This window comes from Myotis lucifugus, unplaced genomic scaffold, assembly GCF_000147115.1.
Source record: "Myotis lucifugus unplaced genomic scaffold, Myoluc2.0 scaffold_341, whole genome shotgun sequence".
In the NCBI taxonomy this organism is placed as follows: domain Eukaryota; kingdom Metazoa; phylum Chordata; class Mammalia; order Chiroptera; family Vespertilionidae; genus Myotis; species Myotis lucifugus.
The window spans coordinates 433,813-457,171 of NW_005871389.1; the positions used below are offsets into that span (position 1 = coordinate 433,813).

At 53.7% G+C, this 23,359-nt stretch overlaps 2 protein-coding genes across 8 annotated transcripts; one reads left to right on the forward strand and one right to left on the reverse strand.

The window, feature by feature from the left end:
- Positions 1-305: 305 nt before the first annotated feature.
- On the forward strand, positions 306-13,516 carry NRTN (neurturin). Of its 7 annotated transcripts, none has more exons than XM_006101095.3 (3): positions 306-422; positions 10,077-10,252; positions 12,951-13,516. In XM_006101095.3, exons 2-3 carry the CDS (start codon positions 10,084-10,086, stop codon positions 13,373-13,375), a joined length of 594 nt encoding a protein of 197 aa, XP_006101157.1. In that variant the 5' UTR covers positions 306-422; positions 10,077-10,083; the 3' UTR covers positions 13,376-13,516. The 7 variants fall into 7 exon arrangements, with proteins under 7 accessions (XP_006101157.1, XP_006101159.1, XP_014321949.1 ...); XM_006101097.3 differs by having other exon boundaries at positions 328-422; positions 10,041-10,252; XM_014466463.2 differs by having other exon boundaries at positions 329-422; positions 10,001-10,252.
- On the reverse strand, positions 13,422-17,830 carry LOC102420280 (galactoside 3(4)-L-fucosyltransferase). Its single transcript, XM_014466447.2, is given in 9 exon segments — positions 13,422-13,628; positions 16,175-16,372; positions 16,470-16,942; positions 16,945-17,094; positions 17,097-17,139; positions 17,141-17,231; positions 17,233-17,319; positions 17,321-17,411; positions 17,797-17,830. Coding segments are annotated over 9 exon segments (1,374 nt in total).
- Positions 17,831-23,359: the final 5,529 nt, after the last annotated feature.

A 23,359-nucleotide genomic window follows, 5' to 3' on the forward strand; every position in this document is an offset into this window, starting at 1 on the left:
AAATAAGGGCAAATGATTTAAATAGACACATTTGAAAAGGAGGCAATCAACAAAGCAAGAGTCATAGGATACATGGCTCAAAGTCACTTATCATCCGAGAGAGCAAATCAAAACAACAATGAGGCTATCATCTCACACCTGTCAGAAATGGCCATCATCAACATATCAACAAACGACAAGTGCTGGAGAGGATGTCGAGAAAAAGGAACACTTGTCCGCGGCTGAGCGAGCCCGGAGGGGTGCAGCCACTATGGAAGGCAGCGCCGCGCCCCCCCCGCGGCCGCCCCCTCAGGCCCGGGCCCCCCCCAGCCGCCGCGGGCCCCGGCGGCCCGGATGGCGGTCGCGGCGGCAGGGGCAGGGGCCGGGGCCGGCGCGGGCGGCAGGCGCGGCCACCACTGACGGGTAGTCGGGCGCCCCAGCAGGTAAGCAAGGGCGAGCGGGGGACCAAAGTGGGGGGACGACCGGCTCCATATACGGGGGTCTGGGGGCTTCTAGGGCTCGGGACAGACCAGTCGCTCCCCCCCTGGCGTTTGTGTGAGGATGGGGTCAAGGGGCAACAGGTCCGCGCGGGGAGGGCGATCTCAGTGCCTCTCAAGTCGGGACCTGGGAGGGGGCGGCTCCCTGTCCGACGGGCAGGCGCACCTCTGTCTCCTCCAGCCCCATGTGTGCGTCCGAGGGGAGTGGGCGCGGGGCCGCTGGAATGCCCTCCACAGCCCTTAGGAGAGCGAGCTCCAGACCCCCTTCTGCCTTTCGGTCCACAACGGGCCGTGGGGGGCTCCCCGATCCCGCAGACCCTGGACAGGGGTTGCCGTCGCGGCCCAGCTGCGCTCAGAAGTAAACATCTGTCAGTGGCGCGTTCCAGCCGCCTGCCCCGCGCGCTGCCGCCGCCGCCGCCGGGGACACGGTGTCCTCCGGTGAGGGCCCGGCTCTCTCGGCTCCTGGAGCCACTTGTTCAGCCACAAGAGGGCGCGAAACCTTTTTGGGGGGGAGGGGGTGTCCTTCAGGGCAAAAACCGGATTTGAAGGAGAGGGGGCTGTACTTTGCTTTCTTGCTTTTTAAGAGACATTATCTTGTTCAGAATAGTCTCAAAATTCTCCCAGGAGGAGCGGTTTGGGGGTTAGGATTCATCGGGCCGAGGGGGCTGCAGAGGGTGGGCAGATTTGGGGCGGGGCTAGAGGGGAAACCGGCCCGCCCAGGGGTTGGTCCCCACTGCCCCCTCCGCAGGAAGCCACAGCATGTCTGGCGGTGACACTGGCCCTGTTTAGCGGGCTTGTGGTTACCTGCAAGGCTGGGCCACCAGTCCAGATCCAGGGAGCAGGGCCAGGGGCCGGGAAGGGGGCATGGGAGGCTGGACTCCTGAGGTTCCTCACTCCTGCCTGCCCGCCCGCCCTGCCCTCTCCAGGCCCAACATCTTTCTCTCTGTTCCCGGACACTCTTTGTCTGTCTTTAAGTGCCCCAGGCTGAGGAAGCCCCAGTGGGGCGTGACTGGTCTAGGCTGATGGCAGTGGAGGGAAGACTCCCAACTTTACCAGCTTCTCCCCACCTTCAGCCCCTCGCCTTGGGGCCCTTCTCCCAAGGCCCTTCACCCCAGTAGTCCCGGTGATTGGAGTTCTGAAGCCACTCCTGGGCCGCCCAGCCTGCCCGCGGCCAGTTGCAAAGAGCTGGCTCTAGGGGTTGCGGGAAAGGAAACCAAGCATCCCCCCTCTGCCGCTGGGCAGTGTCTGAAATTCCACCATGAGCGCTTGTCCCTCAAGTTTCAGGCCCCGGTTTTCAGGGGCGGGGGGTGGGGAGCAGAGGATATGAAGCGTCTAAAGCAAGAGAAGGAACCAAACAGTCTGTAGCCCAGCCCTCCGGGTAAGACACAATCAAGAGACTGTTTCAACAAATGTTGGACAGAAATGGTACGGCTGCCTGTTTGGTAAAAGGGCTCCTTAGCTCTGTCCTTCAAGGGCAACACACTTAGACCAAGGGTGGCGCCCAAAGTGGGGAACAAAGACTCGATCTCAGGGTAGGGCAGCCAGGGAAGGCTTTCCAGAGGAGGAGTGCGAGCTAGGGCTGTGCCGGGTGAGTAGGAGTTTTCTAAGGTGAGAACACAAAGGGCATTCCAGGTGGCGGGAACTACATGGGCAGGAAAGAGCAGGCTGGTTGGCTGTGGCACATCCAGGGCGCCTGGGTGGATGTGGGAAGGAGAGACTTTCTGAAAGGCTGGCCGAGGGAGCACCGGGCTGGGGTATTCAAAGGTGGATTACTGCAGGTGGGGGCTGGAAATACGGAGGAGAGAGGCACGGGGCTTTAACACATGCGGTACCAGTGGGCCAGCCTCTCTGCTGAGGGGCGGAGGGATTCTCTGCAGATGTATCTTTCCTGGTCTCCCAAGGTGGGCAGAGGAGCCCCGGGGCAGGAAGAAATTACAGAGAGGGCACCATTCGTGCCTAAATAGCTTGGTGTGTTGGGGACCTGAGGCAACATTTGAAGTTGGGGAGATGGAAGAAGTGACTCAGGTACCCCGATTCCCAGGAAAGTATTGTTAGGGTTTGAGCTGTGCCTGTGGCCTGTGCCTCAGTTTCCATTTCTGCCTGTTGACCAGCTTTGTGTGATATCCTGGCCCCTCAGACAACCCACATCCCTCACACCACCCACTGGGCCCCAAGCCAGCTGCTCAGCTATGTGCTATGCCAGGCCTCATTAGGCTGATCCTGTTATCCTACCCTGGGGAGCCCCCTCCTGCCCGCCCCAGCTGCCTGCAGGGCCAGCCCCAGACCAGCCTCATATGGTCAAGGTGGGTGGGAACTTTATGGTCTAGCCCAGGGGTGGGCAAACTTTTTGACTCGAGGGCCACAATGGGTTCTTAAACTGGACCGGAGGGCCGGAACAAAAGCATGGATGGAGTGTTTGTGTGAACTAATATAAATTCAAAGTAAACATCATTACATAAAAGGGTACGGTCTTTTTTTTTTTTTTAGTTTTATTCATTTCAAACGGGCCGGATCCGGCCTGCGGGCCGTAGTTTGCCCACGGCTGGTCTAGCCACAGAGGGCTGGGTTAGAAATGGTAGGTCCGTGGATCGGAAAAGCTGTGGCCCCATGCCACACACACTCGCCAGCCCTGTCTCCCTGAGAACACAGCAGTGGGTGTAAGAAGAGGGCTCCAGACACAGTGGAGAATGGAGGACTGACCCTGTAGGCAGGTCATAGGGCCCCTGTGCCCTCTCCTCGCTCATCTCCCCATACTGGCCCTGGTCCCATTGCTGCAGCGACACTGGTCACCTTGAGCAGGCACAGCCCTACCTCGGAGCCTTTGCTCCTCCCCTGGAATGCTCTCCCCAGATCTTCACTTGGTCCTAGCGCAGATGCTCCCTCCTCTGAGAAGCACTTCAACCTCAGAGCAGCCCTCCCACCGCTGGTCCTATTGCTTCACCTCGTTTTATTTGCTGCTGTTGTTGTACTGTCACCATCCAGATTACCATATATATTTCTTATTTAGCATCCATTGTCCTGATTGGACAGCGAGTTGGCAAGGGTGGGGCCCAGGTTGGCCTTGGTCATCCTGAGTTCCCTGCCTGGCCCAGCATACAGTAGGGGCTCAATAAGTGTTTGCTGAGTTAATGTGTTAGGTGCAGAGCCCAGCCTGGCTGTCTGGGCTTTCTGCCATCTGGCCCTTTATTTACTTGCTAGTTCTGCTCTACTGTGTGTTTTTGAGGAAACCTCTTACTTCCCTGAAACTGCTTTTCCCCCCAAAAGCAGAGCCTATCATATCCTCCCCATGTTCCCTCTCCCCCTCAGCATTACCCCTATTACCCAGAGCCCAGGGATGGTAGAGGCATCGAGAAAATGTCGGGAGACAGACCCAGGCTCAACCACTGTTCAACCACTTATTTGACCAAATCACTCTACCTCTCCAAGCCTCAGTTTCCCTGTGTGGAAAATGGGGCTAATAATAATAACAGCTTTTTCCAGGGACTGTGGGGAGAATTAAACATGTGGAAAGTCCTTAGCATAGTGCTTGGCTCTAAATAAATGAAATCGCCAACACTGCTGGGTGTTATTGTTGTTAGAGAGGTCATATGGTTACAGTGGTTAAGAATGTGGAGACTGGGGTGTTGGGGGTGGGGCTTTGAGGGATGAGTAGGAGTTTGCCCAACCACTAAGTTCAAATCTCACTTACACTCTGCTTGACCCTTAGCAAGTCATTTCACTTCTTTGGACCTCAGTTTCCCCCTCTACACAATGGGGGTAAAAGAGTTCATACCTTGCTACGAGTCATTACATATGAAGTGCTTACACCAGTAGTGTTGCTCGCTAGGGTTACCATTAGCTATTATTATTTTACTTCTGTTATTATCACAAAGCAACCAGCACAGTCCTCCCCAGAAGTCACTCTCTCTGTCCGCCTCTCAGCTACACTTTGGCCAAGACAAACCCAGAGCCCCTTAAGATAAGCTCAGGGGCTGACACTCTCTTCTCAGAGTAGCAGGGAGCCAGCAATGGTGCTTGCAGTTGGGCAGCAGGAAGCTCATGGGGGAAGAAGATGAGAGGCTACGCCCCCACCTCTGGCCAGGCCTGGAAGGGTCTGCTTGGGGTGTCTGTGAAAGTGCCAGCCATGAGGCTGGCCCCCGACCCCTGCAGACCCAGCATCGGAACCAGCTGTGCTAGCCAGATGTTCCTGGTTTACCCCCAGATGTGTGTTGCCAGCTCGAGGCTGCCCTGGCCTCCCCATCCCCACTATGAGGTGGGGCTGGGCCCTGGGGCCCTCTGAGGGAGGGGACACATTTTTGTGGGCTGCAGAATTTGTTTCTTGTTTTGCAGAACCGTTGAGTCTTGCCTTGAGAGAGGCCCAAGTTCCGCCTGTCATGGGGCCTCAGTTTCCCCATCAGTGGACCCCCAGGGGCCATCTGGGAGAAAGGAGACAAGCAGGGCTGTCCTAGGAACAGGCCCAGCTGCCAGCCCAGGAGCTGTTAGCACTGATGGGGGAAACAGAGGCACGGGCGTGCAAGCATGTGGGCCCAGCTGTTGCTGTCGGCTGGTTCTGCAGAACTTCCAGAACTTAAATGACCCTCCAGGTAGGGGAGGGTGTGCTGGGCAGTCTGTTGTACAGATGGGGAAACTGAGGCTCAGTCAGGAAGAGGCAGAGCAGGGATCCAACTCGGCTGTCTGGAGTCCATGTGCTGCAGTATTCAGACGCACGCCCTTCCCCAGTGTGCAGGCCGCGCCCACATCTGCCCCTGTGACTTCACAGCGTGGCTCGCTCTGCCTGTGGACAATGACAGCCCTACTAGCCACCCCACTCAGCTCTCCCCTGGCATTCCTGTGGTGCTGGTGGCCCCTGTGGACACTTTCTGAAGATGGGGAAACTGAGTTACAGTGGGACCAGGGACATGTTCAGAAGTGAGGTAGAAAGGAAGAAGGGCGCACATGGAGGGAGGTACCAAAAGCGTGGAGACTGAGGAGCTGCAGGCAGCTCATGCCTCTGTGAACAGAACTATTGAGATCACCCAGCCCAGACTGCCCCTCCGGAAACCCCTCCTCCAGGAAAGACAGGCATGGACATAGCTATGCTGCAGGGCTGACAAGAGGGATGGACCTGTGACCAGGGTGCCAAGATGGGGAGCAGAGAAGGCTCCTGGAGGAGGGGCTTTAGTAGCTAGGGCTTTAAGGATAAGTAGGAGTTTGCCCAATGGGGACAAGCCTCAATGCCAGGCTTCCCCCAGACTAGAGGAGTGAGTGGATTGAGGGAGGGGTCACCTCTTGTCCTTCCTGTCCCTGGGTGCAAGCATGAAGCAGGTGCCTCCCTGAGGCCAGGAGCTCTGCAGGATGGAGGCTGTGAACCCTGGGAACAGGTAGGTCCCTGGGAAACTCTGAAAAGGCAGAGCCCCGGGGCGTTGCCTGGACACCGGGATAATGAGCAGCATTTCCTGGCACCACCAAGGAAGCTGCCAGAAACACCCACACACCCTCACCCTGATTGTCTGCTCCTTGGGTGATTAGAAGGACCTACCTGGTTGTGTGACTTCGGGCTATTCATCACCCCTCTCTGAGCCCCCATTCCCCTCCCTCCCCACCCAGCCCTGGGGATTCGGTGCCTCCAGCTAGAGGTGGAGGTCTAGCCTCGATCCCTCTTGCTGCAGTTCAGACTGGCCTGGCCCCCAAGAAGGGAGGGTAATCCCTTCCCTCGACAGTGAGGACTCTCCAGGATCCGGACATTGCCTGAGGGCTGGGAAGGGAACCGGCAGAGTGAGTGACACCTGTCTGGGCAGAGTGAGTGGCACCTGAGATGCTAGCAGGTGTGGACCTTGGCCGGGTACCAGTGGTTCTGGCAGGTCAGTTCTCTCCTGGGTCATTCTGCCTCCTCCACTGCCATGTGCCTCGCTCGCAGCCCACCGTGTGTGCTGTTCACTATTCCCCTGGGAACTTTGCAGTTAATGACCCAAGAGCACTGAGGGCGTGTTCATGTGTGTGTCCCTGTGTATGTGAGCATGTAGCCGGAATGCAGAACATGGTTGTGTTCAAGTGTGATCATGTTCGAATGCCATGTAAAATGCCCACGTGTGAACGTGCATGAGTGTGAAACATGCTAGCATGTGCATGTGGTAGTGTGCAAACGCCATAATGCACGAGTCTAAAAATGCCCAGGTGTGTGTGTGAACATTAGTGTGAGTGTGAAACATTAGTGTGTGAGTGTGGTAATGCTTAAGTGTATGTGTGTGATCATGTTCAAGTATGTGGGTGTGAAAACGTGTGTGACTGTTCGAAGATTAAGGGTAAACACATCCAAGAATGTGATAATGTTTGAGTAGGAATATGAAAATACCCTAGTGTGTGAGTGTGGTAGTGTTTGGGTGTAAGTGTGAGAACTCTTAAATGTGTGTGTGACAGTGCTCAAGTGTGTGAATGTGAGGGTTTCAATGTGTGTGAAAATGTCCAAATGCATGGTTGTGAGTATGAAAACACTGAGTGTGTAGATGGGAGAGTGTCTGAGTGTGTGAAAACATCCACGTGTGAGTGGGATACAGTGTGTGCAAGAGTAAGAATGCTGAGTGTGTGAGGGCACCCACCTCCCCAGATCTCCAGGCCTCCATTACACAAGCACACCTGGCCCCTCCCCTGTGCCCTCCACCACACCCACATCACCCCCTCCCTGTCAGGTCCCTGCCAGAGACAAACCAGTTGGGTGACCCCCTTACAGAAAGATCCATTGTTAACTGATGCTTATCAGCTGGCTTGCTGGACCCCCTCCATTGTCAACCCCCCCTGCTTTCCTGTCCCCCATCAGAGTTCTGGTGGGGTCTAGTGTTTCAAGGCCACGGGGAGGGGGGTGGGGAGGGAGGGGGACTCCTGTGGCCAGGCCATCTCTTGGCTGGTGTTGCATCCATTCTCCAGCCCCCAGTGAAGCCCTTAGCGGAGACAGAGGACCACGGCCTGGCGCTGTGCCCGCCTTGTTCCAGCCTAACAGGGAGACGGAGGCACACTATTCCAAGACTGGGTGTGAGAGCAAGCAGGAAGTTGGGGTAAGAGAAAGCCATGCCCATCGGAGGACTTTTTTTTTAACCCTCTCCCAAGGATATATTTTTTTCCCATTGATTTTTAGAGAGAGTGGAAGAGAGAGGGAAAAACAGAGAGAAACATTGATGTGAGAGAAACACATCGATTGGTTGCCTCTTGCATGTATCCGTCCAGGGCCAGAGCCGGGAAGGAGCCTACAACCATGGTACGTGCCCTTGATCGGAATCGAACCCGACACCCTTCAGTCCACAGGCCAATGCTCTATCCACCCGGAGGTCTTCAGCCTGGGTGGGTTTCCCTGCTGTCTCCCCCTACCAACTCTGTGACCTTGGGTAAGTCATGTGACTACTCTAGGCCTCAGTTTTCCCATCTGTGAAATGGGGATAAAGACTCTTTGTGAGGTTGAAGTGACTTAATATGCATTGATTGTAGAACAGGATCTGGCATAAAAGGGGGTGGTTTGGGCACTTGACAAATGGGCTGACCTCTATTTGCTGCACAACCTTGAGAATGAAATATTTCTCTGCAGCCCACAAATTCCTGCGGGATCTATCCTGTCACACCCCCCCCACCCCCCACCCCCCCGCCATTCTGCTACAGCCACAGGGGGCCCTCTCCTGTTCCTTCAATGAGCCAGGCCTGGCCCTGCCCCAGGGCCTTTGCAGGTGGTGTGCCCTCTGGTATCCAGGTTTGTTATATGCCCCCCTGTCTAGGAGCTCATTCTCTACCACCACCATCAACAGTAATAAAAATTGTGATATAAAATAGTGGCAAGCCCTTAGGGTGACTCCACGACATTTGCTCCCAAGCCCAGCTCAGCCCATGTCATGTGTGTTGTGTCTGCCTTCGAATTTCAGGTCCTTTTCTAGCGAAATGCCTTTGAACAAGCCCCTGTTTTGTGCTTCAGTTTCCTCAGCTGCAAAATGGAGATAACAGTGCCTCTCTCGTGGGCTCAGCGCCCAGTTTGGTATAGAGCAGGACCTTAGTAAATGCCCACTGTTACTGTCCAGGGGGTGTAGGTCCTGTGCCTGTGCATCCATGCGAAGGGGGAGAGCTCTTTGCTCTGCCTAACCCAGTGGTTCTCAACCTTCCTAATGCCGCGACCCTTTAATACAGCTCCTCATGTTGTGGTGACCCCCAACCATAAAATTATTTTCGTTGCTACTTCATAACTGTAATTTTGTTATGAATCAGGATGTACTTTCATTGTTACAAATTGAACATAATTAAAGCATAGTGATTAATCACAAAAACAATATGTAATTGTATATGTGTTTTCCGATGGTCTTGGGCGACCCCTGTGAAAGGGTCGTTTGACCCCCAAAGGGGTCGCGACCCACAGGTTGAGAACCGCTGGCCTAACCCAAGCACGGCCAGGCCCACGCAAATCACATGCAAATGAAATACAAACAATACACAAATGAAATGCATATTGCCTGCAAATTGCTCTCACCTGGGTGAGCAGTCTGCACTCTGAGGTGTGCGCTTGGGGGCGCCCGGCACCCCACGGCCGAGCCCAGGCGCTGACCCGCGTCCAGCCCGGCTTTCAGTGCTCTGTGTAAATGTTTACACCGGGCCTGTTGCCAGACCCCGTGCGGGGCCGGCACAGGCAGCCGGGTGGGGGAATGTAAACGCAGGCTTGGGGCCACCAGGCAGCAGGGAGCTGCTCAGACATGGTTGAGGGGGATAGGGGTGTAAGAGGGTTATTAAACACCTACTGTATGCACTAAGCCCGAAGTTCCCAGTAGTCACAGCACCGAGTAATGGGTTTCTAATGGGGGATGCTTAGGGCTTGGGGTGTGGGGAGCAGTCAGGGAAGGCTTCCTGGAGGAGGCACCGGTCCAAGCTGAGACTGAAAGGAATGAGAGGGCAGGGGAGAGAAAGTGTTCTGGGTGGAAGGACTGGCTTGTGCAATAGCTTGGAAGTGGGTGGAGAACAGCTTTGGTTCATTGCAGCCCCTTTCTGGGCATCAGTTTATCTGTCTGGAGGGTAAACCCAGGCTCTGAAAGGACAGCAAGTCACTCTGAAGAACATCATATGTAGGAACCAAGTGTCAACCCCACGGTTTCTGCCCCCAGACTGTATGCTAATGCCGGGTCTCCTGGCCACCCTTGTCCCACAATGCTCCCTGTTGGGAATGCTTCATCTTTCAATCTTTCCCTAAACACTGGGCTCCAGCTACCCCAACCTCTTGGCTGGATTGGCCCAGCTTGGTTCAGCCTCAGTTCCTTTGCACTGGCCGTTCCTCCTGCCTGAGATGCCACTCCCTTCTGCCTGGCCAACTCCTACTTTTGTTCAAATCTCAACTTTCCTCAACCCTCCAGAAAGCACTCTGGCACCCCCAGATGGGGTGGTCCCCTGAAACCCGTGCCACAGCGCCCACACCCTCCTTAGCAGCAGTTTTTCACAACCATGTTCTGTGGTTCCTTGCTGAATCATGTCTGTTATCATTCAGCATTAAGCAGTAGTGGTTCAAAATCATGGGCCCACTGTGTCCCCAGTGCCTGGCCCAGTACGCTGTACCTGTGTGTTGCCTGGCAGACTGAGGCCGTTTGGCTGACCCTCCCGTGCCCGCAGGCCGAGGATGCAGCGCTGGAAGGCAGCAGCCTTGGCCTCGGTGCTCTGCAGCTCTGTGCTCTCCATCTGGATGTGTCGGGACGGCCTGCTCCTCAGCCACCACCTCGGACCCGCGTTGGCCCCGCTGCGCCGGCCACCTCGAACCCTGGACGCACGGATTGCCCGCCTGGCCCAGTGTAAGCCCTTCCCCCGACACAGGGACAGCCATACTGGTGGAATGTCAGGCAGTGGAACCAGGCCACAGAAGCTTTTTTAAAGATGGGGTGGAGGGAGGATGCAAATCCCCCAATGGCAGGGTGTGGGGGGGCGTGGCTCCTGGGAACTGGGGTCTCTCGGCTTAGCTGTCACAAGGAATTAGACTCAGTCCCTCAGGGGCCAGATGGAGATTAGACCTAGGAACTCTGGCAGGGGGGCCCCACCCGCAGCACAGCGGGGGGCCGGAGGGGGAGGCTGGACGCAAGGCCCCAGTGACCTGCATGTGTTGATAGGGAACAAGAACGGGGGCGACAGAGAGAGATATAGAGATGCACAGAGACAGAGACAAAGGTGGGAGAGAGACGTGGAAAAGGCAGTATGGTCGAGAAGTGAAACTCCCACCTGGGGAGAATGGCCACCTGGCCCAACTCCTCACTTGACCCTCGTGCCTGCCTCCTGCAAGTTCTGCATGGGCCCCAACCTTGTGTGTGCACACATGACCACGCAGTGTGGTGTAGCCACAGGCCCAGTGCATGCCTGGCGCCTGCGGGTGGGGGTTGCGGGTGGAGGCTGCATGCACACCCGCCCTGCCAGGCCTCACAGTCCTTCTTTCTTGTCCTCACAATAGACAAGGGCGGCCTCCGGCACAGACTGCACTTCCGTTCCCAACACTTGCCCTTGTAGGCCGCAAAGCCCTTCCCAGGACACTGGGTTCCAGAGACCTGGGTGGGTCCCCAAAAGCTAGCGTTCCAAGACCTGGGGACAAAGCACCAATGGTGGAATCCACTGAGAAGAGTCTCAGCCCATGGGCGGGTGCCTGCCGGTCCTGTGTCCTGTCCCTGGGCCCAGCTGTACTGGGGGAAGGGAGTGGCTGTTGATCCCCTCAAGGTCCTGGGACTAATGTGCTGATGGTGAAATTTCAGGCTGGAGGAATGAGGAGCAGATCTCATCTCTTTGTGTTCCAGACCCTGTGCACGTGGCCTGGCCTGCTGGAGGGATGCAGGGACAGATATACTAAAAGATTATTCATTGTTTATTTGAAATTCAGATTTAACTGGGCATCTGTATTTCATCTGGCAACCCCCCAAACAACTCTCTAGAAGCACACCTTGAGGCGTGCACGCTAAGTGGAGGAGTTTTAGGCACCAGAAGTGAGTCGGGCTCAAATCTAAGCCCAGAGCAGAGAGTGCTGGCTATCCCAGACTGGCCCTGGGCTGCAAGAACTCGGAAAAGGCTGCTCCTTCATCCCCCACTTCCCACCCTCCCAGCCACAGCCACAGTGAGGACTCTGCGAGCCACACTGGACAGACAGGGATACTGGCAGAGGAGGGCCAGCACCTACCTGGAGTTGAACAAGAAGAGTGGCAGAGCTAGGCTCAGGGCCTGGGCTTGTCTGCTCTCCGAGGCCTGCTGTGGAAACAGACACTCTCAGGGCAGCAGACAGTCCCTCCCCCTCAGGCTTCCCAGTAAGATGCTTCTTTTGACAGCCAGGTGTGCCAGCCTTGGGGGCAGGTCCCGGCTAAACTCAGGATTTCCCCTCCCAACCTGTGACTGCAACCTGTCAGGCTGGGCGCCTCCTGCCAGCCATTCCAAAGTCTGCACTTCTTTCCTGGGGCTGCGGAGCACAACAGATCCTCGAATAAAGTCATTTCCTTGAACCTAGTTTTGTTCCAATGATGAGATGCCGTAAGAATGTTTATATTAATTAGCCTTTGGTAAAACGGGTTTCATTCCTTGTCATTTCGCCTGAGTTCCAAGAACCTACCGGTGATGTTAAGTAAGGACTTACTGTCCTGGAGCAGGGCCGGCCTCTTGGGAAATAAATTTAGGCTACGGGATCCTGGAATTCTGTGACTCTGGGCACCTCCCGAGGGCAGCTGTGGGAGGAGAGGGCTGAACTTGGGCCAAACTTGGGTACTCGATGGAGGCAGGAAAAATGCTGTCCAGGTTCCTCTCTCACTGCCACCTGCTAGTGGGTGGCCTTGGCCCAGTCTCTGCTATTCTGGGTACCCAGTTTCCTTACCTATAACATGGGAGTGGTCCTGACAATAGCTGCTGCCACCCATGGGGTGGGGTCCCCACACAGACCTCAGTGCCTGCTGCTCCTCTGTGTGTTCTGAGAAGCCCAAACACCCGATTTGGGTTTCTGTATAGGGAAACTGAGTCCCGCTGCACAGTAGAGCAACAGGTACGGGGTGGGGGGTTGTGAGCAGCCCAAGGGCTCCCAGAAGATGTTGGGGCTTTGAGTAGGGACCCCAGAGAATGAGGGAGAGACCCATACAGCTCAGCTAAAGGGTGGGGAGTTGGGGGGGGCCCAGCATAGGCATCGGATCACAGCGTTGGGGGGCGGGGCTGAGACACCCAGATGAGCTCAGCTCAGGGGGGCAGGCTGGAAAGTGGTCCAGGGAACGAAGAAAGGGTTAGCCAGGCTCTGAGCAGCTCAACATAGGGCAGGGTCCAAAGAGAGATGCTGGTAACCTTGGGGGCCCAGCGTAGGGGTCTGCATATGCACCCCTCCAACACCTTCCAGAGAGGGCACGGGGGCGCGGGGGCAGGAATTGGGAAATGGGCTAGCGCCCAGCGCCCCCACAAGGGTCATTTTTGCAGGGAAGAGCGAGGGTAGAGGACTCCCTCCCACCCACCCACTGACTCCCATCCCTTCTCTCCCTCCCCTCGCAGACCGTGCACTACTGCAGGGCGCCCCGGACGCCGTGGAACTGCGCGAGCTGACGCCCTGGGCAGGGCGGTCCCCAAGTGTGCGCCGTCGGACTGGGCCCCGGCGGCGGCGCGCGCGTGCGCGGTCGGGGACGCGACCATGCGGGCTGCGCGAGCTCGAGGTGCGCGTGAGCGAGTTGGGCCTGGGCTACACGTCCGAAGAGACGGTGCTGTTCCGCTACTGCGCAGGCGCGTGCGAGGCGGCCACGCGCGTCTACGACCTGGGCCTGCGGCGCCTGCGCCAGCGGCGGCGCGTGCGGCGGGAGAGGATTCGCGCACAGCCCTGCTGCCGCCCGACGGCCTACGAGGACGAAGTGTCTTTTCTGGACACGAACAGCCGCTACCACACGGTGCACGAGCTGTCGGCGCGCGAGTGCGCCTGCGTGTGACCCTACCTCACCGGTCCCGGCCGGACAGCACCCACCGTTCCAGCTGTCAAACCCCGCGACAGACTGCCCATGCGCAGAAGATGCCGTCGAGGTTTCCGGACTCTCGCGATAACTGTACAGAGATAAAGTGTGGAAAGTCGATGCGGGTCTTGATTGTGCGCCCCGAGGGTGTCCGCCTCCGGGAGGGGCAGGAGGACGTGTGAGGAAGTGGCCCCCTCTCCCCGGGGAAAAGGGGGATGGGCGCGGGTGTCACCTGCATGGTGGGGAGAAAGGAAAGATTCAAAGAGGGTCCTGTTTCTGGAGTACAAGTGGGGAAATGGGGTTAACGGGGGCATTGTCGGCGGGGACTGCCCTGCCACCTCCCTGCAGGCCCCTGGGCTCCTCCCCAGCATGATGTGCTTCTGGGGAGGGAGAAGGATCACCATGTAGAAGAGGAGACAGGCCAGCTGGACCAGTGATCCCAACGTGTCCCCATTCCCACCTCCACACCGTGCGCTTCTGGGGAGGGAACGGGAGCAGTGAAGTCGGTGGAGGAGGGCGGAGTCACTGTGCAGAGGGGAGGCTGAGGTCCAGGTGGACCGGGCCTCCCTCACCGGACGGGCATCCTCAGGCTGGGTCAGCCCCCACGAGTGAACTGAAGCCACTATCTCCTTTTACCAGCTAAAAATACACACGCGCTGCCCATCTCCCTGCGGGGATCGCTCTGGGGAGGGCGCCAGCCCCATCCACCCCCAAACTGGCGCCTGTTGGGGCAGAGCTGGTCCCGAGGGATCGAGGTCCTGGCCCATAAAAACCCTGGCCCGAGTTCCAGGGGGGATTTATGAGGAGCCCCCGTGGAAGATGGAAAAAGCACTGGGCGGTGTTTAGATTTGCCTGCAGTGTCACCTTGACGTTTGGCAGGCCGAGGAAGGGCACAGGGTTTTGAATTCCCAGAGCTGGGGGAGGGATCCGTGGGTCCCATGGTCTGAGGAGGGACGGGTGAGGGGGTAGGTGCTGCAAGAAGAGGGCTGGCGCCCAAAAGACCAGAGGGTGTGGACTCTTCCCCTCCAGCCCCTCAGGCTGGGGACTCCCAAGAGAACATCCCCTTCCCCCGCTTTGCTGTTTCCCTAGATGGGCCCCCTCCCTTCCCTCCTGCACATCCAAGTTCAGGACCACCCTCTAACCACCACATCCATCCCAGACCCAATCCATGTCCAGAAGCTGGAGGGCTCGAATCAGAAGCTGTCCCAAGAAGGATCACCTAGTCAGGCAGGCACCTCCCCCAGCTCCCTGCTCCCCAGGGCTCTGGTTGCAACTAGAGAAACTTGAGGCAGCTAACGGGAAGGACTTACATGGAGCTCCAAAAGCATGGCTGGCAGCCAGGCCCCACCCAGCCAGTGGGTGGTCTGTTTGGAAGGCAATTTCAGGATGGAGGCCGGCTGGGGCCCTTGCCTGCCCCCGCAGTATTCTGACTCTGAGGTTTGGGGTGGTGTATTTCTCCACTGTTTGGGCTGACTCAGCCCAGTGTGGCAGAGGCTGGGGTTCCCAGACACTGCAGAAGCTGAGCCTCAGTTTCCCCATTGTAGATGGCTCTGAGCTCCAAAGAGGGACGTTGCTGCGCTCAGGACACACAGCAGGCTTTGGAGCCTGGGTTTGTGGCTGCCTCAGGGTGTGTGTGTATACGCGCGTACACACACACACACACACACACACACACACACTCCCCCAGCCTCCAGGGACCTCAGCCTCCCGTCTCCCACCCAGATCCAGCATCCCAACCACAGAGCTCTGGCTTAGCCCGCCAAATAACTGAAATGTAAACAGAGCTGCCCCCACAGACCCCTGGGCAGGGGTTCTCAACTCATGTCTCACACACACACACACACACACACACACACACGGCGCAGAGATTGCCACCCACATGGGGCTTAGCAGACAGGATCACACGTAGACCCACAGCCCACATGCTTACACGCTCAGTTGTCATTCACGCTCAGAACTGCACACTCAGAGAGGGGCACCCTCAAAGTCACCACTCATTCGAAAATAAAAGGACATAAGCCCCAGCCAGTTTGGCTCAGTGGATAGAGTGTCAGACTGAAGGGTCCCGGGTTCAATTCTGGTCAAGGGCATGTACCTTAGTTGCAGGTTCCCCTGACCTGGTCGGGGTGCCTGCAGGAGGCAACCAATTGATGTCTCTCTCACATCAATGTTTCTGTCTCTCCCTCTCCCTTCCACTCTTTCTAAAAAACATCAATGGAAAAATATCCTCAGGTGAGGATTAACAAAAAAAAAAAAAAAAAAAGAGACCCAGGCTCACACATTCTGCCTGCATGCTCACGTGTCACACACAGCGTCACACTCTTCTCCCCGCTCTCCTTTGAGGGGTGGGCCCTGCCCTTGTGCCAGCCCTGCCCACACTAACCCCAAGACAGCCTGGCCCCCGCTTTCCAGTCCCTCTGGGCCTTCCTCTCCCCACTCTGCCTGAAGGGCTTGCTCTCAATGGGTTTTACACCTCTCGACATTTGTAGCCGACCATTCTGGGTCTGGGAGCCATGCAGGCTGCTGAGCAGCATTCCTGACTCCTACCCACTCGATGCTATCAGCCCACCCCAAGTCTTGACAACTACAAATGTCTCCAGACGTTGCCGAGTGTGGTGGTGGTGGTGGTGGGGGGGGGGGGGGAACAGAGTCACCCTGGGGTGAGAACCGCTGTTCTAGAATAGGGGAGGACACATCAGTTTTTATCAGAACGTTCCCATCTGGAAAATGGTACCAATATTGCCTGCCTGCCTGCCTGCCTGCCCCACAGGCAGTTACCCAGCTGCAAGCAGACCCAGCGGGGCCACGGCAGTGAGCGCCTTGGTAGGTGAAGTCCGCAGAAGCCAGCATTTCCAGCAGCTGAGGCCCCTGGCAGGTTAAGGCCCCGTAGCCCAGATTCTTGGCAGCAGAGGTGCCCAGTTGGTGAAGTCCCAGGTAAGTGAGATCAACAACCACGGTCTCCAGGAGGTGAGATTCCTGGGAGGTGAGGGCCCCAGCACGTGATACTCCCTCTCCGCATCCCCAGTGGGTGAGGCCCCTGTCGGGTGAGGTTCCTTAAAGCAGAAGCGCTGGCACGTGAGGCCCCAGGCTGGTCGGCCCATGTGAACCAAGAAGCAATGCTGGTCACTGTCTGGTAGGTGGGCTCCTGCTACAGCCGCCAGCAGGCCTTGCACAACATCAGGGCCCCACTGAAGGATCAAGGCTGCAGCATCTCCCGCCAGTGGAAGTAGCTCAGGGAGCCGACATGGTCTTTGTCCAGGGCCAGCAGATCTTGGGCCAGCTCCTTGGGGCTCTGGGAGCTGTCCATGTGGACGAAGGTGTTGGGCGGCGGGAATTGTTTGTGGTTCCTCCTGCTGGGGCAAAACGCCATGGGCATGGTCCAGGCCGGCAGCGCATGCTTCCCCAGCTTCTCTGTGATGTAGTTGGGGTACAAGTTCTGCAAAGCCAGGTCACACTTGTACTGGGACAGGCACTAGGTCATGAATGCCTGTGGCAGTAGCTTGTGGGAGCGCCCATCCACGTCCACTTGGAGATGAATTTAGAGCATCTGGTTGAATCCTTCGTCCGGTCGGACACTACCCAGGCCACCAGCTCGGTCTTAGCTGAGAGGTTGACCGGTGCGTTGGCCGACTGGCCAGGCCATGGCTCCAGCCAGCCATACCACCCGAAGATGTCCGAGTCTCTGCAGTAGGACATGGGAGATTGAAGTACCCATTCAGGGCACTCAGTTGTGGGCAGTAGCCAAGGCAGTTTCATGTTAAACCAGACACAGCACTGGCTGGTCGGCCTCAGGGAAGGAGGAAGCTGGGCCTGCGGTCAGCAGCTAACCTCTAGGATGCACGAGGGCCGCGCCCACCTGAGGGTACATGCTGCGGTTGGTGGCCGAGTGGCAGTCAGCTATGCCAGGCCACAGCTCTGAGCAGTGGGGTGCTGAATGTCCATGTCCACAGCAGGAGAAGCAGGAGTGGGTGGGTGGGGGGCTCCCCCAAGGTGGCCTGGCTGGGTCCCCCCCCCCCTGCCCAGAGGATACTGGCCCTGCCCACCCATTAGGAGCTGTGGTGAGAGAGTCCATTGTCGACTCAGGGGACCACATGGACTCGGGGGACACACACAGGTAGGAGAAGAAGCACAGGCCAAAAGCAGCTGTAACAGCCCCCCAGGGAGCTAATGGTGCCAGTCGAGCGGATCCATGGGTCAGAGCAGCTGGGAGGAGGGAGAGTGGAGACAGTATCACTGATAAAAATAACCCATGCCGAGGGGGCACACGTGGGCCACCAAGGTTAATATCCCCGAGTCCTGAGGGGGCACCGGTATGACTCCTGTTTTACAGATGAGAAAACAGGCCAGTGATGCAGAGTGAGGAAGTGGCGGAGCTCGAATTCCAACGAAGACCGTCTGACCCGAGTCCACTTTCTCCTGGCACTTAGGCAACATGACGGTTTCTCTGCCCGGGGAGGGTCCCCAGGGAAGGTGGGATAGGTCCCAAAGCTCTCAGGTCCCACCTTGACCCTGCCCTTTCTCGACTTTCCCAGACTCTTCTCTGATCTGGAGAAGACAGAGTTGGTTACAAGAGGATTAAGTCTGGGGCTCTGTCGGAGAGGGACACAGTGGGATTGGGTTTGAAGGTTAAGTAAGAACTCACCAGGTAGATAGGGGTCAGGGGAAGAGAGTTCCTGGCAGAAGGAACAACCAATGCAAAGGCCTGGAGGTGAAAGAGAGCCTGGCCTGTTTGCAGGGAGAGCCAGTGTGAACTTGATTTTATATTCACTTGGTGTTTCACAGTCACTAAGGGCTCAAAAATAGCTCCTCTGGGCCTGTCCTGGCTAATTTCCCTCCAATCCCAGTCCTTCCCGTCCCCAGGAGTGGTCATGAAGTCATCCCAGGACCACAACCCCTGGAGAGGAAATCTATGACCTTGGGTCTGCAGCCCTGGAGCTGCCCATTTCACAGGTGAGAAAACTGAGGCCCAGAGAGACACATCTGTCTATTGCCTGAGTACACACAGCTAGAGCCATTATGATCAAGAACCTCAACTCTCCCCTCTGAATGTAACCCTAAACTTCTCTCCCACTTAGTCAGTGGAGCTCAAATCTACAGCCTGGCACTGTCTGATAGAACTTTCTGTGATCAGGGAATTGTTCTACCTCGCACCATCCCATTCACTGGCCACTCGCCCAGTATGGCTACTGAGCCCTTGAAATGTGGCTGTGCTGTCCCAGGAATGGAGTTAATGCTCATTTACATTTAAAAACGTATATTCTCTTCCGTACATTGAAAACAACTTCAAATAAAAAGTAAAAACAAACCAAAAATAATGTCTGGTTCCCAATTCAATGATTGGAAAATATGTAAGAACATTTGGAACACCCGGGATGTGAAAATCTGCTTTTCCACCGTATGTTTTATGGAGTCTAAGTACAGATCAAGTATCTAAAATGAAAAGTGGGTGTCAGCATTAGGTGAGCTGCCATAAAATACACATTGGATTTCCAAGACTTAGGATGAAAAAGAGAATAAAAATATCTCAATAATTTTTATACTGATCACACATCAAAATAATACTAGTTTAGATCTATTGGATTAAAGAAAGTATATTATTAAATTAATTTCATAAAATATACTCCAGATTGCCAAAACTTCATATGAAAATGTAGCTACTAGAAAAATACTAACTATACATGTAGCTTGCATTGTACCTCTATTGGACAGTGTTCATTGCTCTAGGATTTTTTAGAAATATATTTTTATTGATTTCAGAGAGGAAGGGAGAGGAAGAGACAGATGGAAACATCAGTGATGAGAGAGAATCATCGATTGGCTGTCTCCTGCACGCCCATGACTGACAATCAGACCAAGACCTCCTGGTTCATAAGTCAACACTCAATCACCGAGCTACGCTGGCCAGGTGCTCTAGAATTTTTAAGAAAGAAATTATTTATATGAATCATAATTTATTTAAAACTGATCTGACAGTATTTTTTTCACTTTATTTTTTAATATATATTTTTCCCATCACCATTTATCCCCACTTTATTCTCCTCCACCTCCACCCACACCCCTCCCCTCCGCAATCACCACACTGTTGTCTGTGTCCATGAGTTCTTGCTCTTTCTTTTTTGCTCAATCCCTCCAACCCTCTCGGGCCCTCTCCTCCAGAGCTGTCAGCCTATTCTCTACCTATGAATCTGTTTTTATCTTGCTTGTTAGTTCAGTTTGTTCATTAGATTCCACATATGAGTGAAATCATATAGTACTTTTTCTCTGACTGGCTAATTTCACTTAGTATAATGTTCTCCAGGTCCATCCATGCTGTCACAAAGGGTAAAATTTTCTAATTTTCTCCTTTTTTTTTTAATGACTGAGTAGTATCCCATTGTGTAAATGAACCATAGCTATTTTATCCACTCATCTATTGATGGACACTTGGAATTGCTGGGTCATAAGGCAGTTCCATTTAAAAAAATCTTTAAATCCTCACCTAAGGATATTTTTCTATTGATTTTTAGAGAGAGTGGAAGGGATGGGGAGAGACAGAGAGAGAAAAACATCTATGTGAGAGAGACACATCTATTGGTTGCTTCCTGCACTCGCCCTGACAGGGGCCAGGGATAGAGCCTGCAATCCAGGCATGTGCCCTTGACCGGAATTGAACCCAGGACCCTTCAGTCCCTGGACCGATGCTCTATCCACTGAGCCAAATTGGCTAGGGCCATTTTTAAATTTTTGAGGTGTCTCCATGTGGCTTTCCACAGTGGCTGCACCAATCTACATTCCCACCAACAGTGCACAAGGGTTCCCCCTTTCCACATCCTTGCCAACACTTGTTTGTTGGTTTATTGATGAGAGCCATTCTGGCAGGTGTAAGGTGATATCTCATTGTGGTTTTAATTTGCATTTCTCTGATGATGTGTCACATTGAGCATATTTTCATATGTCTATTGGCTATCTGTATGTCCTCTTTGAAGAAGTGTCTATTCAGGTCCTTAGCCCATTTTTTAAATAAACATTTAAAAATGTTTGTATTGATTTCCAGAAAGAAAAGAAGAGGTAGAGAGAGAGAAACATTGGTGTGAGAGCATAATATTGATCACACCCCCCACCCCCACCCCACCAGGGAAGAGACTGAAACCTTTAATGCCTGGGACTCCAGCAGCCTCCATCCCACTCAGCCACAATCCCTGCTGGTTTTCACAGCCAGAAGTATGGGGAATTCTCTTCTTGGCACTGGGCTGGGGGCCTAGTGTGGAGCTTGGACCCCTCACTTCGGAGGGAAACCTCCACAGCCCATTATCTCTCTTGATATTTCTCTGCCAAACTTGGGTGTGGGACCAGCCTTCCCGTGTCTCCCCCTCCTACCGGTCTTGATGTGGCTTCTTCTTTAATTTCACAGTGGTAGGACTTCCACTTAGCTCAGTTTCAGGTGGTTCTGAGTGATGGTTGTTCTGTAGTTTAGTTGTAAGTGTGATGTGGTTGTGGGAGAAGGCGAGTACTGTGTTTACCTACACCACCATCTTGCCTGGAAGTCCTTTATTTTTTCTTTTGTTTCCTTTGCCCAAGAAGATATATCAGAAAAAAAACATTGCTATAAGAAATGTCCGAGATTTTACTGCCTATGTTTTCTTCTAGGATTTTTATGGTTTCAAGTTTAACATTCAAGTCTTTAATACATTCTTTTTCTTTTATACATTTTGAGTTTATTCTTGTGTGTGGTGTAAGAAGGTGACCTAGCCCTGGCTGGTTTGCTCAGTGGTTAGAGTGTCAGCCCTCGGACAAAGGTTCTCGGGTTCAATTCCCAGTTAAGGGCACATACCTTGGTTGTAGGTTCCCCAGCCCTGATTGGGGTGCATGCGGGAGGCAACCAATTGATCTTTCTCTCTCCTCCTCCTCCCCACTTCCTCTCTCTCTAGAAATCAATGGAAAAATATCCTCGGGTCAGGATTAAAAAATTAAAAGGTGGTCTAGTTTCCTTTTTTTTTGCATATATCTGTCTAATTTTTCCCAACACCACTTATTGAATAGACTATCTTTTTAAAAAAATATATTTTTATTGATTTTTTGCAGAGAGGGAGAGGGATAGAGAGTCAGAAACATCGATCAGCTGCCTCCTGCACACCTCCTACTGGGGATGTGCCCGCAACCAAGGTACATGCCCTTGACCAGAATCGAACCCGGGACCCTTTAGTCCACGGGCCGACGCTCTATCCACTGAGCCAAACCGGTTAGGGCTGAATAAACTATATTTAACCCATTGTATGTTTTTGCCTTCTTTGTCAAATATTATTTGACTATAAAGGCATGGGTTTATTTATGGTCTCTCTATTCTGCTCCATTGATCTATATGTCTGATTTTAAAAAATATTTTTATTGATTTTTTTTTAGAGAGAGAGGGAATGGAGAGGGAGGAAGAAACATCGATGTGAGAGTGAAACATTGATTGGCTGCTTCCCAAATGCCCCCCACCGGGGACTGAGCCCACAACCCAGGCATGTACCCTGACCAGGAATCAAACTGGCAACCTTTTGGTGCATGGGACAACGCCCAACCGACTGAGTCACACCAGCCAGGGCAATATGGACATTTTTTGTTGTTGTTGTTAATCCTCACCAGAGGATGTTTTTCCATTGATTTTTAGAGAGAATGGAAGGGAGGGGTGGAGACAGAGAGAGAGAGAAGCTCATCTGGTGTGTGTGTGGGCAACTGATTGGTGTTTCTCTCTCATATCATGTTTCTCTCTCTCTCCCTTCCTCTCTCTCAAAAAAATCAATAAAAACATATCCTCAGGTGAAGATTGAAAAATATATATCTCAATAATTTTCTATATTAATTAACATACTGAGATAATGCTCTGGATGTACCGGGTAAAATAAAATATATCATTAACATTAATTTTACTAGTATCTTCCTATTCTTTTTATTTATTTATTTATTTATTTTTAAATATATTTTATTGATTTTTTTACAGAGAGGAAGGGAGAGGGATAGAGAGTCAGAAACATCGATGAGAGAGAAACATCGATCAGCTGCCTCCTGCACACCTCCTACTGGGGATGTGCCCGCAACCAAGGTACATGCCCTTGACTGGAATCAAACCTGGGACCTTTCCGTCCGCAGGCCGACACTCTACCCACCGAGCCAAACCGGTTAGGGCTTCCTATTCTTTTTAATGTGGCTGCTAGAAAATAAAAAATTACATAGTATGTGGCAGAAAAAAGTTTGGGGGTCCTCAAAAAGCTAAACAGAGGGTTACCATATCACCCAGCGATTTCACTCCTGGGCACCTACACAAAGGAATGGAGAGCAGGGACCTGAACAGATGTCCACACCCCCATGTTCACAGCAGCACCATTACAACGGCTAGAAGTTGCAAACACCCCAGCTGCCCATCAACAGATGATGGACAAATACAGTGTGGTCCATACGTAGAATGGAATGTTATTCAGCCTTCCCAAGGAAGGAAATTCTGACACGAACCCCGAGGACATTATGCTCAATGAAATTAGCAAGACAGATATGTATGATTACACTTCTACGAAATATCGAGAATGGGTAAATTCATGGAGATAGGAAGTAGGTTAGAGGTTACCAGGGGCTGGGAGGGTGGAAAGGGGAGTTTTTGCTTACTGAATGCAGAGCTTCTGTTTGGGGTGATAAAAACGTTTTGAAAATGGCGGCAATGTTTGCACAACCGTGTGACTGTACTTAATGTCACTGAACTGCACACTTAAAAATAATCAAAATGGCAAATTTTATATCATATATATTTGGCCACAATTTAAAAAATAATGTAACATGGCAAAAAAATCATTGGATTGTATGCTTTAAATGGATGAACTGTATGGGATGTAAATTACACCCCAATAAAGTTATTTTAAAACCTGACAATGGAGGCTGGCAGGCTCTTTCTATGGGGCAGAGCCGTGTGGACCTCCAATTGAGGACCTCGCAGGAGGCCTTTTGTGGTTA

Bases quoted from the DNA above. Each gene is read 5' to 3' on its own strand.
- NRTN (XM_023764633.1), top strand. From the start codon at position 7,660: ATGTATCCGTCCAGGGCCAGAGCCGGGAAGGAGCCTACAACCATGGTA. The intron at 7,788-10,076 runs GTGGGTTTCCCT...CCGTGCCCGCAG, and splicing joins CCCGGAGGTCTTCAGCCTGG to GCCGAGGATGCAGCGCTGGA. The intron at 10,253-12,950 runs GTAAGCCCTTCC...CTCCCCTCGCAG, and splicing joins GATTGCCCGCCTGGCCCAGT to ACCGTGCACTACTGCAGGGC.